The sequence below is a fragment of the Amyelois transitella genome, chromosome 22 (genome assembly GCF_032362555.1).
Source record: "Amyelois transitella isolate CPQ chromosome 22, ilAmyTran1.1, whole genome shotgun sequence".
Taxonomy (NCBI): domain Eukaryota; kingdom Metazoa; phylum Arthropoda; class Insecta; order Lepidoptera; family Pyralidae; genus Amyelois; species Amyelois transitella.
The window spans coordinates 6722905-6741087 of record NC_083525.1 but is presented as its reverse complement, the minus strand read 5'-3'; the positions used below and the strand labels follow the sequence as shown (position 1 = coordinate 6741087).

Sequence of the window (18183 nt, the reverse complement as noted above, 5' to 3'; positions counted from 1 at the left end):
TCTTTTGTGTTTATTTTTTTTTCTATTTCATCTACCGGGTAGTTTTATGAAACACTGATGGACTTTTATTATATTTTAACCAAAATATAGCTGACCTCGCCATCTTGCCGCTAAGTGAGTTATGGAACTGGTAATTATAACCCAATTCCAAATAATATTGTAAATGCATTATTAAGTTCATTTGTTTATAAACTCTCCAAGGATTATCTGAACTGAATTAATCTTTTTGATATTCGTCGCTTTTGAAGATGGTGCTAATTTCACGCGGGCGAAAGGTAATTTCTAGAAAAGAAGTACATAAGTTCTTTCTAACCTTCTTGTCTTAATTTATGGGACAACCCGGACTAGTGGGATAAATGGAATTTTTGACGTCATTCTCAACTAGTTGAATGACTCGTAAGCGTCAGAGGGGAATTATAATTATATACATAGTATAAGATAAATCAAAAGGTACAATCACAAGAAAAAGAGGTAGGTACAGAGAGTGCTTTTTCTCTACTGTTTTATCATTCGTCTGTTATTAAAAGGGGCTTTTGAATAAAACAAAAAATGCAAAAATAGAGTATATTTTACTAATTCACAATACATAAATACAATAACATTGCCGTAAGACAATTTCAGCACAAAATCGCCAATTAGTTTTAATAAAAGCATCGTTGCAAACACTGCACCCAGGCGGCGGTTATACTCGTACATATATGTTTTTAGAATTTAATTCGGGCTAAATGGTATAAAATGAGCTATATAGAGAGAAATTAAAAAATTAAAAAAATACAAATATAGGTAGGCAAAGGTGCATACAGTCCAACCTGATGGAAAGCGGTTATAGTTAATAATCTACATAACATATAATTAAAACGTCTTTTCCCCATACGGGGCTGACAAAGCTTAAAAGCCTTGAAGCCTCAAAAAGATTCGGAGACTACGATCAGTAACCAACAGGAAGCAAAGTAAAAATATGTATGCATGAAAATATTTTAATTTCTCTCTATAGAAAGTACTTTCTTCACCTGTGGGGGTTATTCACAATCTTTGACAAGGTTACATATTCTTTCTCTTTCTAACTCTAAGGTTTAAGATAATAGAAAGAAAGATTTGACATCCCTTGTCCAATTTCACGAATACTTGGGTAACTTTTATTTGAACACATTCGGATAAATATATTTCTTATAATAGGTATGTATGCTAATCTATTATTGCTGAATGAATTAATATTTGGTATTTAATACATTAAAGGTGCGATCCTAAATGTGTTTGGTGTAATATTGAGCTTGGTTTTCTTGTTATAAACGCACTATAGTTTTTTCTATTAAGTAAATCACAAATTATTAAAAAAGCTTTTCTATTGTATATGAGCTCTGTAAATCTGATAATGTCCTGTCTGGTTCATACTAAGGCATTACAAAGCGTTTGTTAAATTGGTTTAGAGTATATTTTAATAAAATAAATAAGGATAGGTAAAGTTAACCTATGTATATGGCAATTATATAATATAAAAATTACACAATTAAGGCTTAATCCGGTATGAATTATTGCGAAACTCAGTCAATATATAAAACTTAAAACAATACTAACTTCGTGTTCCTTTTACAAAAAAAAAAAAAAATAGCGAAATTTGAAATAAAAAAGAATTCCTTGACGGCAGCATAATTATACTTATATGAATGTGACAGTTCCTCAACCAATCAGGAAAAGCATCAACTTTAAAAAAAATTAACTCAGATTAAAGTCATAAACAAATGCAACGACAAGACTTATAGTAAAAAAATATGATTTAAATCCGTCTCGTCAGATTCTCTTGACGTTTTTTTTTATAAAAAGGAACACGTGCATGACATGCTAAAAGCAACTTTATTCCCTAGAGCAGTAGGGGCACGCCAGCGTCCCCATGGGGTCCCATGCTGGTAGCACTTTGGGCTCCTGTTGGAACACCTCCAGAACCTCTTTGGGCACGAATTTCTTGTCTACCACCACCTGGTGAATGATCGATCGATATGTAAGTTATGCAAGATTCTTGGACGAATCAATTCTCATACTTTGTAGTTTTCGAAGAAAAGTTTTTACGGCCATTGTTGGAATACTTCCAATAGGATTTACTTATAATTACGATTTGTAATAGGATTATCTTCTTAAATGTGTAAAACGACTGTCATTTCAACACACAGACCAAACATTAGTTTGAGTGCTAACCGATGCTCTTGCGGCGAGGCAAAGCATTGTAAGTATTATAAATCTGCACATTTAGGCAACTGAATGTACTATGTGTAACTATGTTTCCATATGATTTTCTTCTCTCTCTCATACAAAGGTTGCGCAGATCAGATAGGAGTCGTTTCGTGTAAAAACCTTTCTTGCCAATCTATGATCACGGTCGTAAAGGCGCACCCCGGGCTCCTCTCCAGCAATGTGAGGATGTAAAGAGGACTAACGTTAGGAGAAAAAAAAAAGATATAACATACATACATATGGTCACGTCTATATCCCTTGTGGGGTAGACAGAGCCAACGGTCTTGAAAAGACTGATAGGCCACGTTCAGCTATATGGCTTAATGATAGAATTGAGATTCAAATAGACTAATAGGTTGCTAGCCCATCGCCTAAAAAAATAATCCCAAGATTGTAAGCCTATCCCTTAGTCGCCTTTTAAGACATCCATGGGAAAGAGATGGAGTGGTCGTATTCTTTTTTTTACTGGAACCACACGGCACGGCAGAGATATAACAAATGATAACTAACCTCAAAAACAAACTCCCTGAACCAAGGCTCGGTGAGCATCAGGTACCCCTTGTCATATTCCTTGTCGCTGTAAGAGTTCTCCACTCGGAACTTGTATGGCTTGCCTTGCTCCTGACAATTAAAAAAAAAATATAATATATATAACAGCATTTGTTTTCATTCTATACTATATTATGATCTTTGATTTAATGTCACATTCAAATTCAACGAGACATGTCCGTGGAGGTAATTTTTATGTAATTCTCTTCGTTCTAAAGTTATTCCTGGTAATATCTTCACCTCCATGTCTGCGTTTACCGTTTGATCACCGCAACTTTCGATTTTGTTAATTTTTATATATGTATATAAATATATATAAAGCTCTATGATTATTTAATATAATATCATCACACTCACGTTAGTTCCCACAGCCGTGAACACCATAGCGTGGGTCATACAAGAGTCTCCGTACATAAGCCGGTCCGCTTTCTGAAGGCCGATCTGCACTTCAGTGTTGAACACCAAACGGTAGTCATGTCTGTAAAGAATAAAATCATGTTTCCTTATCAAGGACGTATAATCACGTCTATATCCTCCGCGGGGTAGACAGAGCAAGAAGTCTTTAAAAGACTAAAAGGCCAACGTCTAGCTGTAGGGTTAAGTGCTGGAATTAAGATTCAAATAATGAAAGGTTTCTAGCCTATTGTCTACAAGAAGTATCCCAAGTTTATTAGCTTTTCCCTTAGTCGCCTTTTACGATACCATGCTCTTTTTTGTGGGTTTTATTTGATAAAGGTTGAACTCACGCATCAAGATCTTCGAGGCCGTTCTTCCGTTCAAATCTCTTGGAGACCTCGCAGCCGAACCACACCGCCTCGCCGCCTTGGATACTGTCCTTCACCACGCTGTAATAGAAAAATCATCAGTAAAATTTAAGCCATGATTCTTCATCATTTTCTTTTATACATGCGGTAGCTTTTTTATTTTAATTCCTTCAGGTCTATTTCTATGTAAGAAATAACGTTGATGTCCTGACAAAAAATCAGTCGTTTAGTTGAACGTCGAGCATGCAAGGATCGTGGCAAGTGGAATGATGTAGTCTCTGCCTAGTAGGGATGTAAATCGGTAATTTTACCCTGGTAAAATTCGGTAAAAAACGATATACGACGTAATTTTTGGTATTTTACGGTAAAATTTGGTAAAAAATGTTTTAAACGTACTTACGTTGGCAAAACTTGAACTTGAGGACTAGTAAAATAGATAAACGGCTGATGTTACTCACTTCATGAGAGTTTCTATCGGCTGGTTGTTGTATGCTGTGCGTCGTCCGCCCACCACATTACCCAGACATTGTAGCGTGTATAAATTACCGAAGGGATTGGATTGGCGAGGGTCGCTTACTAGACACACCTGAAAAACGTTACAGGAATGATGAGTAATGTTTGTTTGGGTGTTTAGATAAGATACTAATTTCGTTTCAAAACAACAAAAACATTGGTGAAATAATAGCATCCTTAAACAAAAATTACATGAGACAACGATGTACATAACACATTATATGAGCGAGTCCAAAACGCCTCCAACGCTACTGAAGTGTGACGTCACACCTGTTTCTTGTTCGCGTCATGAACCTTAATAATTGCGTTTATGAATAGAACAGATTTATTTTCAAAATTACTTTTCCTTTATGCATATAATGTTAGTCATTCTAAAGTTTTAAACTTTTCAAACAGACTTTTCCATTATATTTTGAATGAATATGAAACATTTATGGCGTTAAAATAAAAACTTAAAATTCACGTTATGTAGATATTTAATTATATGAATGTATTTTCTATCGTGGTATTAAAAAATATTTTGCTTTTAGACCTAGCCTTTACCCCCATTATATACATTATAAGTCAAGCCGTGTAGTTTACTTAGAGAAGAATGCTTGTAATACTCAAAAATATACCTCTTCGTCCTCCTGGCGTAAGTTCCAGTTCCATTGTGACCTCTCTACAGAGGAGCTGGGAATACGCCTCCTTGACCATAATCATGGATTGGGCGAGTCAGGTTTTTACGCAAAGCGACTCCCATCTGACCTGCGCAACCATTGCAAGAGAACTTACCTCGTACTGGATGATGGTACACATTCAGTTGCCTGAATGTGCAGGTTTCTTCACAATGTACGCCGTCGTCATAAGGGCACCGGTTAGCAACCAAAATAGCTAAGTTTTCATCTAACGGTAACCTACCTTATCGTTAACATTGAACAACGGGCGAACATGTTGCTCGTAGAACTCTTGAGGCGTGAGGGCGCCGAAATTGTTGTAGGCCTTCTCCTTGTTGTAAAACTCAAAGGTGAACTTTTCCGGGGGGGTACCTGTGTATGAAATGTTGACGTTACTGTTATAAATATTGAGCAAAAAAAAAACGAAACGAAAAAAACATGTTTAATGTATGGGGAACCCCTTAATATTTTACTTTATTTTAAATATTTAGTATTTGTTGTTATAGCGGCAACGGAAATACAAAATTTGTGAAAATTTCAGCTTTCTACCTATCAAGGTTTTCGAGATACATCCTGGTGACAGACGGACAGACAGCGGAGGCTTAGTTATTACTAAGTTACCTTTAAGTACGGAACCCTAAAAAAGGATATTCATACCTACGAAATAGGAGATAGGTTCCAAAAATTTTTTAACTTAACTAGTCGGACTACTAAATGAATATAATTGGCATACCTACCTTTTTTGAGTAACAAATAAATAAATTTAACCTATTAATAAAGGAATTGTCACTCATTGCTTTGCACGCAGTAATAATTAAAGATATCAGTATGAAAATAAGATAATTTCTCCAAGGTATTGCTAATAGATGGCGCTAACACTTACCTACCGACTGTAGTCGGTAAAACAGTAAAGTATCGTGGTATAAGGGAAAAAACTACCTCCATTTCTAATAGAAATAAATTTAACCGTGAAAGCGAAAAAGATATAGACAAGAGTTTTATTAAAATATAGAATTAGTTTATGGATGAAAAAGATTGTTCATATTTTTTCTGGCGCGAGCATAGCGTCCGCCCGCGATCAAGATTCATCTAAAGTTATTCAAACTATTGTTTCAAAATCAGGAAATAATACAGAAATTAGGGCTCCGATTTTCATTACAAAAAAATATGGTCATCTTTTTATTTGACAGAGATTATACGGTGTTTTTTTCTAATTTATCTTACCCAAGCAAGTAGCGACGATATTGAATATAACAGCCATCTGTTTGTTGATTGCCTTCTGAATGAACTCGTCCGAAGCCTTAGCAGCCACCATGTCGCGCAATTCCTTCGCGTACTCGCGTAACTGATAAATACATGATCAATTTGTTTGAAAAAAAAAAATAGGTTCGATATAAGCCAGACTCGTATTCATTTATTATAAAAATAATAAAGACATAAAATTTTATAATTTCAGTAAATCCTGTAAACAATTAGACTATTTTTGATTCACTTTTTCAACCTCAATTCCAAATAAAGCGGAACAGATGAACTTGCCTTTCAGTCTTTTTAAGTTCGTTCATAGGCTTATGAATCCTTTCATTGTAAGGTTAAAGTCCCCCATAAAATACCTTAGTCTTGATGATGGCGTTCATATGCATACTCTTTTTGGAGCTGAACGACTCCGGATAGCACTTCTTGGGCATTACTCCATACTTGTTCACGAGGTTCACTATCATATCCCATTGGCCGCCGTCGTTTATGGGGTCCTAGTGAAAATAAAAAATACATATACTTACTTATAAAGTGGGAATGTATGAATAATAATGTTATTCCAGTTTATATTCTACACATCTGTGTACCAAATTTCATCAAAACCCGTCCAAAAAGTAGTTTATATTTGCGGGATTTCATTCATTCATTCATATAATCATGTCTACACCTTGCGGGGTAGACATAGCCAGCAGTCTTGAAGACGGTCAGTCTTTCAAGACCACATTCAGCTGTTAAGACTTAATTATAAAATTGAAATTCAAATATAAAAATAGCCTTATAAGAGGGATCCCAAGTTTATAAGCCTACCCCTTTGTCGCTTTTTACGACATCCATGGAAAAGAGATGGAGTTGTCCTAATCTTTATTATATTGGTGGCGGGAACCACACGGCACTTTGCGTGATAAAGTAACAAACACAAATTCTTACTAACTTTGCATTTATAAATTAGTAGTAGGATATTGGCAGGTCATAATATTATTATGTATGTTATTTATGTACGCAACTTTGTTCCTAATAAAGGTGCAAATTATCAGCAAATATACGCGAGGCAAATGGTAATAAAACAATGTAAACAGTTGGCGGTTGATAAGAAAACCGCAACAGCGTTGATAGCGCTATCAGGTAAACCCACGTTGATAATATAAAATGCAATTTTCTGTATCTCTGCGTGGTTCCACTCAATTTTTTCCTGAAACTTTTTTAATTTAATTTTATTCAAGAATCACGATTCAAGATAGGATTGGTTTGTTGCCCGTTGACACGTTTTGATTTATTCTTAGTATGCTCACAAAATTTCATGAGAATCGGTCAAGCCGTTTCGGAGGAGTACGGGAACGAACATTGTGACACGAGAACTTTATATATATAAGAAGACATAGCCCCCGTAGTAAGGCACGAGACGCTGTTTCTACCGCGCGACAAACTATTGCTAATTCACTTTTTATTAGACTAGAATAGAATAGATTTACATATTTTCAAAATTCGATACAAGGTATCACTTATTGACGTCACATAACTTAAATCTAATTATAACTACTACTGCTTCCGAAGCGCATGTGTAGAAGCGGCGGAACAAACTACACTGCAGCATTTTCGTCGGACGTCAATTTACAAATATAGATAGAGCTCTTAAATCTAAATCGTTATGACGTGAAACGGAACAGCGATGATTAGCGCGCGTAAAGTGCGCTTGTCATGCCACGGCGTTACCCTCCTGGCGTTAGAAGCGGTAATATTTTTCACTAGAGGCCGCCCGCGACTTCGTCCGCATGGAAACTCTATCAATCCCGCGGGAACTCTGGGATAAAAAGTAGCCTATGTGTTATTCTGGGTCTTCAGCTACCTACATACCAAATTTCATGGTAATCGGTTCAGTAGTTTTTGCGTGAAAGAGTAACAAACATCCATACATCCATACAAACTTTCGCCTTTATAATAGTAGTAGGATTACTCTGAAGCGAAGCCCGGGGTGCTTATGTCATGTCATCATGATCCTGGATTGGGTGAGTCAGGTATTTACACGACGCGACTCCCGTCTGACCTCCGCAACCTTTGCAGGGGAACCTAACCCATATCAGATCATGACTAGTTCTGATTCGCTTATAGTCCCATTTTTGATCATGTTTAGGAATTGGAAGTCAACATCATATAGCCTTACCTTAAGCAAGAAGTTGACAAGTCGACCTTCAAGTTCTTCTCCTGCCTTGGCCGTCTCCACAATGTTGTTCAGCCAGTAGTGGGAGCGTTCGATTTTGTCCCAGAAGAATAAGTAGCTGTAACAGTAACAATAAATTCACAGACCCATCATAATGCCGTGTGGTTCCCGGCACCAATACAAAAAAGAATATGACCGCTCCATCTCATTCCCATGGACGTTGTAAAAGGCGACTAAAGGAATAGGCTTACAAAATTGGGATTCTTTTTTTGGTGATGGTATAGCAACCTGTTACTATTTGAATCTCAATTCTATCATTAAGCCAAATAGTTGAACATGGCCATTCAGTCTTTTCGCGACTGTTGGCTCTGTCTACCCTGCAAGGGATATAGACGTGACCGTATGTATGTATGTATGTAGTCTCTTTCCCATGGATTATAAAAGATGACTAAGGGAATATGCTCATTCATCTAGTCAGTAGATTTAATTGCAAGCTTACATGGTGGTATATAGCAAACCAAACCATAGTGTGTACAAGATTCTTTATTCCCCGTGCGAATTGTAAAAGTTAATTAAGGGATATGTGCAAAGTTTGTGATTCTTCTTTAAAGCAATGGGGTAGCAACCCATCAGCCTATTAGCTCCGACGTAATATGTATGTAATCTTTGATGACAATAAGCCAGTCCTTGTAACCAATTTTGACAAATAAAGATACTGAAAGTGAGAGAGAGAGGAAAGAAGGCAGTGGGAGAGAGTGAGAGGGAGGAAGAGGAAGAATGGGAGAGAAGATACAGATACACACCTCTGCGAAAACTCAAACTCCTCAATGGCGTACTTCTTCATGAACGGTAGACGCATCACGTTGAGCGCGGCGAACAGCCAACATCTACCGGAGTTCTCCTGGTTCGTCACCGGCTTGCCTTCAGACTCCACCTGGGATGGATTATTTATTGTAGAATTATACGTATCGCTTAACTACGCAGTCACAAAATATATAGGTAGCATTATAAACAAAATGTAACAAACTATACCTGGAGGAATCAAATTGAATGAAAATTCAATTAAATAACGATATTATTATTACAATTATGTTAAACTTAAAAACCAAAAAGTCTCCTTCCATTTCGCTCATCATAGTAGTACAATGCAGACATTTTAGTTCGCGCACTCTGATAGGCTCAACCACTCAAATATTTAGACTGCTACATTGGTATTACTTATTACTAAGTGATAAAACTGTTTGGTATTAATATTTACCTTGATATTATAGACATGGAAGGCCCCATCTGTCTTCTTTCTGCTAATAGCCACTTCGAAGGGATCAAACCTGGTGCATACATTTTGAGCCAGCTCATTTTTGGGATCCGAGTAATACTCATTCCTTAGCTTGCCCAAAAGGTCTATTGTCAGCGGTTCTAGAAAAAAAGAAATTTTAGGAACATAATCAAATATATCACAGTTAATGAATTAATAATTAAAAGCCCAGAATTTTTATGACTAATTTAATCTAAACAGGTTTAATGTTGAAATTGTCAATTTACTCTTCATAAATATATATGTAAGTACTACAATAAATCTGGTGGGATAATTCTAAGGTGGACCCCGTGTGTCAAAACTCTTCTGTGGAAAGGAAGCAAAACTTGGCATAATCTTCTCACAGCATATGATAACTTATATATAAACAAAAAAAAAGTAAGTACATTATTTACAAGATATGCTATCACAAGGCAGCTACTTATATCACAGAGAAATAAAATTAGATTTAAAATAAGTAATAATAAATAATAATATTATCTTTTTTTTAATACGAACCGGCCATAAATGGTTTTGACTGGTCTCCATTACTCAAATTATACAGTTTGAATGAAAAATGCAAAAATTACTTTAATAAGTATTTTGTCATACAAACTCACGTTTCGAAAGAGTTACATCAACTACAATATTTTTTTTCAAGTTTAATAATAGAGTCTTAATACCAGGAGATTGGATTATTTTATGCATTTCATGGTGAAGATGATCAACATAAATTTTGCCACCAAATCATAAAATTTTGACAGCACCTTTGGAATATCAAATTTGCCTGTTATTTTTGACAGATATTTTTATAATACTACTTACTGGCTGGTTTATTAGTGGCCATATAATACGTAATAGATACGAATTTTTTAGAAAGAATTTCAAATATTAAAATTACACAGTTCTACCCATTTCAGGAAATTTCCATATAATGTTGTAGTAGATAATTCAATGTATTCTCATTATAATATTATGAGGATGCCCATGATAGTGCAATATTGATAAGAATTGCTATGTGAAAGTAACAGCAAGCACTCAAAATAGAGAAGATACTTTGAAAACTTTTTGAGCAATAAAAATATTCTGAATGATATAGGTTATAATAAATTATGAAAAGTTTTCCTTACTTGATGACATGGCTGCTGAAGATATTTTTAGCAAATAAGACGTTTTACAGTACAAAAACGCTGAGCGAATGATTTTATTTACAAGCATGAAGTGTATAAATACTTAAAAATTAAATCAAACAAAAATATCAAGCCGCAGACGTCAAACAGCAGCTCCGTGAGAAGGAGAAGAAAATACCACCCATCTCACTTGCACTCATTCAATCTAATATTGGCGGTCGTTGAACTTGATGAGCAGCTGACTGACAGAGAGCGTGCGTGCCGGGGTTTGACATGTGTGCGTGGTTGTATACATGAAATGTACATGCACTTGAATTAGGATGGAAATGTTGGTGTGTATTATCAAGTGCTTGCATAGTGTGTGTGTGTACGCCTCCTTGGTGCAACGCTCATTGGTGTCGAAGTGTTGAAGCCAATAAAATACGAGACGCAAATAGTAGAAATATAAAAAATATAACTCTTTATTTCTTTGGTATGTTCTAAATGTGTTCGAGGTTTCAAAATATTTTATGGACTGGTACCCACTGAATCTTGTATACAAATATATATAACACTGTTTTGATAGTGAGTGACTTCCAGACAATGCACAGCCCAAACTGCTGGGTCTGGGAACTAACACACAGCCATGAGAGGTTTGCACTGAGAGAGATTTTCCTGAACTTTGCACGGAAACGAAAGTTAAAGAGATTGTTCAAGTTTGCGGTCGGAGTCGCATCTTGTTGAGATGTTTTAAAACTACCATAATTATGAAAGCATTTATAATTATCCTTTTAAATAAAAATAAATATTTAACTATCTATTACTAACATTATAATATTATAAATGCTTCCATGTGTATGGTTGATTATGTCGATATTAAATTTCAAATTGTGGCAACACAATTCACATAATATGGCGCGAGATTCGAATATAAGCAATATAAATTCCGATTCGGCAAAGCGAAAATAAATTATTATTATTATGCATCAATAAATTGTAGTATCAATATTTTGTCGAGTTTTAGCTCTGTTATGAACTAATTATAACATAACTAGGTGTTAAATTGTCCTTTATTATGTTTTTGGTACAATATAGTAAAATCAATACTTACGCCAAAACTATATTTCGAACGCGGACACGGGAAGTGTCTCCAGTTATATATTTTTCTAAAGTTTAGCTACGGCAGTGCTTAGTTAATTTAATACCTAGGTTAAGAAGTGAAAATGTCTTTAAAAGCTTTCGAGGATGCGTGTATACGGGCAGAATTATTTGGCCAGCCAAAACCAAATAAAGAAGACTTTTTGGAAAAAAATAAACACTTAGACGTCACTGAATTTGAAGAAGTGGAAATAAAAACAGCCGAGGTGCGTTAATAATTTATTTTGTTACATAATGACTATGGGACTAATAATCAAAGTATTACTATATACCACCTAAAATATACTACATTTTGTTTTTACCGTTAAAGTAAAATAACAAAGATTTGCATTTCATGAACATTGCTTTTTCTATTTGAAAGGCACTTACTATTATTTCTTTTTGATATGGCCGATCAATATAATATCTTAAACTCAAACTCAAACTTAAAATATTTATTGCATAACTGTGTAGACATATAGATGGAATTACATTTAACAGTATCAAACTTTAATTTAAGGTCTTGTTTATGTATTACTTAAATGTATTTTGCTGTTGTTTCTTGCGTTCTTTTACACAAATGTAAAGTATAATAATAATATAACAGATATGCCAACCAGCTTAAGTACATTCGTAGTGTCTTTTCGCATTTGTAATATTTAGCAAAGATCAGAATGATGCTATAGTGATGGTGCAACCGGGAACACGCAAAGATGAGAGCGGTTTAATATTTTTTTATTAATTTTTTTAATGAGCCGAAGTTGCATGAAGAGAGTTATGAATGTGGATGAAGCGAAGGAAGTATGCAGAGATCGTGGCAAGTGGAAAGAGGCAGTCTCTGCCTACCCCTCCGGGAAAGAGGCGTGATTTTATGTATGTATGTTAATTTTGTAATTAAATAATGTAATATATTTATGAGTGTTTTTTTTTAGAATATGGCTATGTTGGATGATCAAGTAAAAGATGCCAGCGGTGGACTTGCTGAATTGAACACAATATTAAATTCTACTCAAAGTAAATTAAACAGAATAAAGGTATGTGAGAGATATAATTATTTTAAAATAAAAAACCGTTTAATTTAAAAGGTTTATAAACTTGGGATTCCTCTTGTAGGCCTTGGGCTAGAAACCTGTCACTATTTGAATCTCAATTCCATTAGGAAGTCACGTGAACTTGGCCTTTCAGTCTTTTCGAGAATGTTGGCTCTGTCTGCCCCGCAAGGTATATAGACGTGACTATATGACTGCGACCATTTATTTTTTAAAAGATTTTATTAGTCTAACTCATTATGACCTCTGTATCATAAACTCCACTGCTGAACACTATCTCAAGTTAATCTACCGTTTATAAAAGTAAGCGTTCAGAAAGACAGAAAGACTGATTTTTTATGGTTCTAGATTTTGCGCAGAGCTTTCCCGTGGAAAATTTGCCCAAAAATAATGTAGCCTATGTTTATGTCTCTCTGTGTGTCAAAGTTAAATTTCTCAAATTCCCATGCAGAAGATTTTGAGTTTATTCTTTCAGATATTTCTTATGTGTGGAATTACATACATACATACATATGGTCTATATCCCTTGCGGGGTAGACAGAGCCAACAGTCTAGAAAAGACTGAATGACCACGTTCAGCTATTTCGCTTAATGATAGAATTGAGATTCAAATAGTGACAGGTTGCTAGCCTATCGCCCAAAAAAGAATCCCAAGTTTGTAAGCCTATCACTTAGTCGCCTTTTACGACATCCATGGGAAAGAGATGGAGTGGTCCTATTCTTTTTTGTATTGGTGCCGGGAACCACACGGCACTCTGTGTGTGGAATTTGATGACCGAAATGGAATAACACCTTTATTTATTATGTTAGTATGGAGTTTGGATACAAGTTGCATCCTTAATTTTGCAGGGAGTCTGTGGCAGCCTTACAAACTTCTTTCGTATAAAATTAAATGCGAAAGACAACCTGTCATATTCCACCGAACCTAGTTATATTGGCCAAACCAATTATGATAAAGATTATATACCACCGAAGAAATCCAACAATTTGTCTTCAATAAACGAAGGTCTTGGGCCGGACGAAAACGAGATGTTTATGCGTGGAAATCAAAATGGCGGCGCTAGTAGTTCAAGACAAGATGGCGGCGGCATCACGGCGGCTTTGAATGATTTAGAAGAGATGGAAATCAATGAGAATACCTCGATGATAAGCAAAGCTGCTCTGAAAGATGTAGGAAAGCAGATGACGTCACAAATAAGCATTTTTTAGAAAGAATTTCAAATATTAAAATTACACAGTTCTACCCATTTCAGGAAATTTCCATATAATGTTGTAGTAGATAATTCAATGTATTCTCATTATAATATTATGAGGATGCCCATGATAGTGCAATATTGATAAGAATTGCTATGTGAAAGTAACAGCAAGCACTCAAAATAGAGAAGATACTTTGAAAACTTTTTGAGCAATAAAAATATTCTGAATGATATAGGTTATAATAAATTATGAAAAGTTTTCCTTACTTGATGACATGGCTGCTGAAGATATTTTTAGCAAATAAGACGTTTTACAGTACAAAAACGCTGAGCGAATGATTTTATTTACAAGCATGAAGTGTATAAATACTTAAAAATTAAATCAAACAAAAATATCAAGCCGCAGACGTCAAACAGCAGCTCCGTGAGAAGGAGAAGAAAATACCACCCATCTCACTTGCACTCATTCAATCTAATATTGGCGGTCGTTGAACTTGATGAGCAGCTGACTGACAGAGAGCGTGCGTGCCGGGGTTTGACATGTGTGCGTGGTTGTATACATGAAATGTACATGCACTTGAATTAGGATGGAAATGTTGGTGTGTATTATCAAGTGCTTGCATAGTGTGTGTGTGTACGCCTCCTTGGTGCAACGCTCATTGGTGTCGAAGTGTTGAAGCCAATAAAATACGAGACGCAAATAGTAGAAATATAAAAAATATAACTCTTTATTTCTTTGGTATGTTCTAAATGTGTTCGAGGTTTCAAAATATTTTATGGACTGGTACCCACTGAATCTTGTATACAAATATATATAACACTGTTTTGATAGTGAGTGACTTCCAGACAATGCACAGCCCAAACTGCTGGGTCTGGGAACTAACACACAGCCATGAGAGGTTTGCACTGAGAGAGATTTTCCTGAACTTTGCACGGAAACGAAAGTTAAAGAGATTGTTCAAGTTTGCGGTCGGAGTCGCATCTTGTTGAGATGTTTTAAAACTACCATAATTATGAAAGCATTTATAATTATCCTTTTAAATAAAAATAAATATTTAACTATCTATTACTAACATTATAATATTATAAATGCTTCCATGTGTATGGTTGATTATGTCGATATTAAATTTCAAATTGTGGCAACACAATTCACATAATATGGCGCGAGATTCGAATATAAGCAATATAAATTCCGATTCGGCAAAGCGAAAATAAATTATTATTATTATGCATCAATAAATTGTAGTATCAATATTTTGTCGAGTTTTAGCTCTGTTATGAACTAATTATAACATAACTAGGTGTTAAATTGTCCTTTATTATGTTTTTGGTACAATATAGTAAAATCAATACTTACGCCAAAACTATATTTCGAACGCGGACACGGGAAGTGTCTCCAGTTATATATTTTTCTAAAGTTTAGCTACGGCAGTGCTTAGTTAATTTAATACCTAGGTTAAGAAGTGAAAATGTCTTTAAAAGCTTTCGAGGATGCGTGTATACGGGCAGAATTATTTGGCCAGCCAAAACCAAATAAAGAAGACTTTTTGGAAAAAAATAAACACTTAGACGTCACTGAATTTGAAGAAGTGGAAATAAAAACAGCCGAGGTGCGTTAATAATTTATTTTGTTACATAATGACTATGGGACTAATAATCAAAGTATTACTATATACCACCTAAAATATACTACATTTTGTTTTTACCGTTAAAGTAAAATAACAAAGATTTGCATTTCATGAACATTGCTTTTTCTATTTGAAAGGCACTTACTATTATTTCTTTTTGATATGGCCGATCAATATAATATCTTAAACTCAAACTCAAACTTAAAATATTTATTGCATAACTGTGTAGACATATAGATGGAATTACATTTAACAGTATCAAACTTTAATTTAAGGTCTTGTTTATGTATTACTTAAATGTATTTTGCTGTTGTTTCTTGCGTTCTTTTACACAAATGTAAAGTATAATAATAATATAACAGATATGCCAACCAGCTTAAGTACATTCGTAGTGTCTTTTCGCATTTGTAATATTTAGCAAAGATCAGAATGATGCTATAGTGATGGTGCAACCGGGAACACGCAAAGATGAGAGCGGTTTAATATTTTTTTATTAATTTTTTTAATGAGCCGAAGTTGCATGAAGAGAGTTATGAATGTGGATGAAGCGAAGGAAGTATGCAGAGATCGTGGCAAGTGGAAAGAGGCAGTCTCTGCCTACCCCTCCGGGAAAGAGGCGTGATTTTATGTATGTATGTTAATTTTGTAATTAAATAATGTAATATATTTATGAGTGTTTTTTTTTAGAATATGGCTATGTTGGATGATCAAGTAAAAGATGCCAGCGGTGGACTTGCTGAATTGAACACAATATTAAATTCTACTCAAAGTAAATTAAACAGAATAAAGGTATGTGAGAGATATAATTATTTTAAAATAAAAAACCGTTTAATTTAAAAGGTTTATAAACTTGGGATTCCTCTTGTAGGCCTTGGGCTAGAAACCTGTCACTATTTGAATCTCAATTCCATTAGGAAGTCACGTGAACTTGGCCTTTCAGTCTTTTCGAGAATGTTGGCTCTGTCTGCCCCGCAAGGTATATAGACGTGACTATATGACTGCGACCATTTATTTTTTAAAAGATTTTATTAGTCTAACTCATTATGACCTCTGTATCATAAACTCCACTGCTGAACACTATCTCAAGTTAATCTACCGTTTATAAAAGTAAGCGTTCAGAAAGACAGAAAGACTGATTTTTTATGGTTCTAGATTTTGCGCAGAGCTTTCCCGTGGAAAATTTGCCCAAAAATAATGTAGCCTATGTTTATGTCTCTCTGTGTGTCAAAGTTAAATTTCTCAAATTCCCATGCAGAAGATTTTGAGTTTATTCTTTCAGATATTTCTTATGTGTGGAATTACATACATACATACATATGGTCTATATCCCTTGCGGGGTAGACAGAGCCAACAGTCTAGAAAAGACTGAATGACCACGTTCAGCTATTTCGCTTAATGATAGAATTGAGATTCAAATAGTGACAGGTTGCTAGCCTATCGCCCAAAAAAGAATCCCAAGTTTGTAAGCCTATCACTTAGTCGCCTTTTACGACATCCATGGGAAAGAGATGGAGTGGTCCTATTCTTTTTTGTATTGGTGCCGGGAACCACACGGCACTCTGTGTGTGGAATTTGATGACCGAAATGGAATAACACCTTTATTTATTATGTTAGTATGGAGTTTGGATACAAGTTGCATCCTTAATTTTGCAGGGAGTCTGTGGCAGCCTTACAAACTTCTTTCGTATAAAATTAAATGCGAAAGACAACCTGTCATATTCCACCGAACCTAGTTATATTGGCCAAACCAATTATGATAAAGATTATATACCACCGAAGAAATCCAACAATTTGTCTTCAATAAACGAAGGTCTTGGGCCGGACGAAAACGAGATGTTTATGCGTGGAAATCAAAATGGCGGCGCTAGTAGTTCAAGACAAGATGGCGGCGGCATCACGGCGGCTTTGAATGATTTAGAAGAGATGGAAATCAATGAGAATACCTCGATGATAAGCAAAGCTGCTCTGAAAGATGTAGGAAAGCAGATGACGTCACAAATAAGCAAGTTGGACCTAATGATTGGTCAGGCCGATAGGGCGCAATCGTCGCTTCATTCTCAAAACAAACAAATGAGATCTTTTCTCAAATAATCGTTAGTTTCCCGTGTAATAATTTGCTCAAGAGTTGAGGCTGTGCATCGTTTAATATTGCTTCATTGTGTGGCGCAAAATGTTTATAAATATATAGATAGGTACTCATTGTTTTATGGCTACACACATTGACAGATAAGCACTCAAACGAAGATGAAATTATATCATTAGGTACCTACCCATTAAGGTATCCCTTCCTTCCTGATCCTGAGTGTATATATTTAATCTGTATAGATTAGGTAAGTAGGCTAGTAGGTATATACCTACGTACTATACGTTGTCACTTACATATGTCCATAAATTATTTATATAGGAAAAAATAAATTGTTAAAAATTTTGTTTATTTTTATGGACAGGGAGTCGGTTAATTTATCCTCTCTCTTTGCTTTATTTAACCAAAAACTTTACTCCATTGCTTCGTTTGGACGTGAAGGGTAGACAAACTAACAAACACATTTTTTGCAAATTCTATGTGGAAACGGCGGGACGACATCTTTGGCAGTGGATGTCATAATTATGCTTAGGATTATGGAAGGAGAACGTACAAAGCAATACCTACATA

General features: G+C 35.1%; 2 protein-coding genes across 3 annotated transcripts; one reads left to right on the top strand and one right to left on the bottom strand.

Moving 5' to 3' along the window:
- Positions 1-550: 550 nt before the first annotated feature.
- LOC106130025 (bleomycin hydrolase) lies at positions 551-10710 on the bottom strand. Of its 2 annotated transcripts, none has more exons than XM_013328776.2 (12): positions 10542-10710; positions 9376-9533; positions 8921-9051; positions 8121-8235; positions 6319-6456; positions 5933-6053; positions 4953-5080; positions 3998-4125; positions 3522-3620; positions 3133-3253; positions 2737-2847; positions 551-1974 (listed from the first exon to the last, which is right to left on the bottom strand). In XM_013328776.2, exons 1-12 carry the CDS (start codon positions 10627-10629, stop codon positions 1852-1854), a joined length of 1461 nt encoding a protein of 486 aa, XP_013184230.2. In that variant the 5' UTR covers positions 10630-10710; the 3' UTR covers positions 551-1851. The 2 variants fall into 2 exon arrangements, with proteins under 2 accessions (XP_013184230.2, XP_013184231.2); XM_013328777.2 differs by lacking the exon at positions 10542-10710 and adding an exon at positions 9931-9948.
- A 1033-nt stretch (positions 10711-11743) lies between these two features.
- Positions 11744-17717, top strand: LOC106129922 (uncharacterized). Its single transcript, XM_060950850.1, has 6 exons — positions 11744-11884; positions 12590-12691; positions 13556-13904; positions 15367-15512; positions 16218-16319; positions 17184-17717. Exons 1-6 carry the CDS (start codon positions 11744-11746, stop codon positions 17619-17621), a joined length of 1278 nt encoding a protein of 425 aa, XP_060806833.1. The 3' UTR covers positions 17622-17717.
- The last annotated feature ends 466 nt before the right edge of the window (positions 17718-18183 follow it).

Bases quoted from the DNA above. Each gene is read 5' to 3' on its own strand.
- LOC106130025 (XM_013328776.2), bottom strand. From the start codon at position 10,629: ATGCTTGTAAATAAAATCATTCGCTCAGCGTTTTTGTACTGTAAAACG. The intron at 9,534-10,541 runs GTAAGGAAAACT...CTTTTTTTCTAG, and splicing joins TTCAGCAGCCATGTCATCAA to AACCGCTGACAATAGACCTT. The intron at 5,081-5,932 runs GTAAGATAAATT...TTTCATACACAG, and splicing joins TATCGTCGCTACTTGCTTGG to GTACCCCCCCGGAAAAGTTC.
- LOC106129922 (XM_060950850.1), top strand. From the start codon at position 11,744: ATGTCTTTAAAAGCTTTCGAGGATGCGTGTATACGGGCAGAATTATTT. The intron at 11,885-12,589 runs GTGCGTTAATAA...GTTTTTTTTTAG, and splicing joins TGGAAATAAAAACAGCCGAG to AATATGGCTATGTTGGATGA. The intron at 15,513-16,217 runs GTGCGTTAATAA...GTTTTTTTTTAG, and splicing joins TGGAAATAAAAACAGCCGAG to AATATGGCTATGTTGGATGA.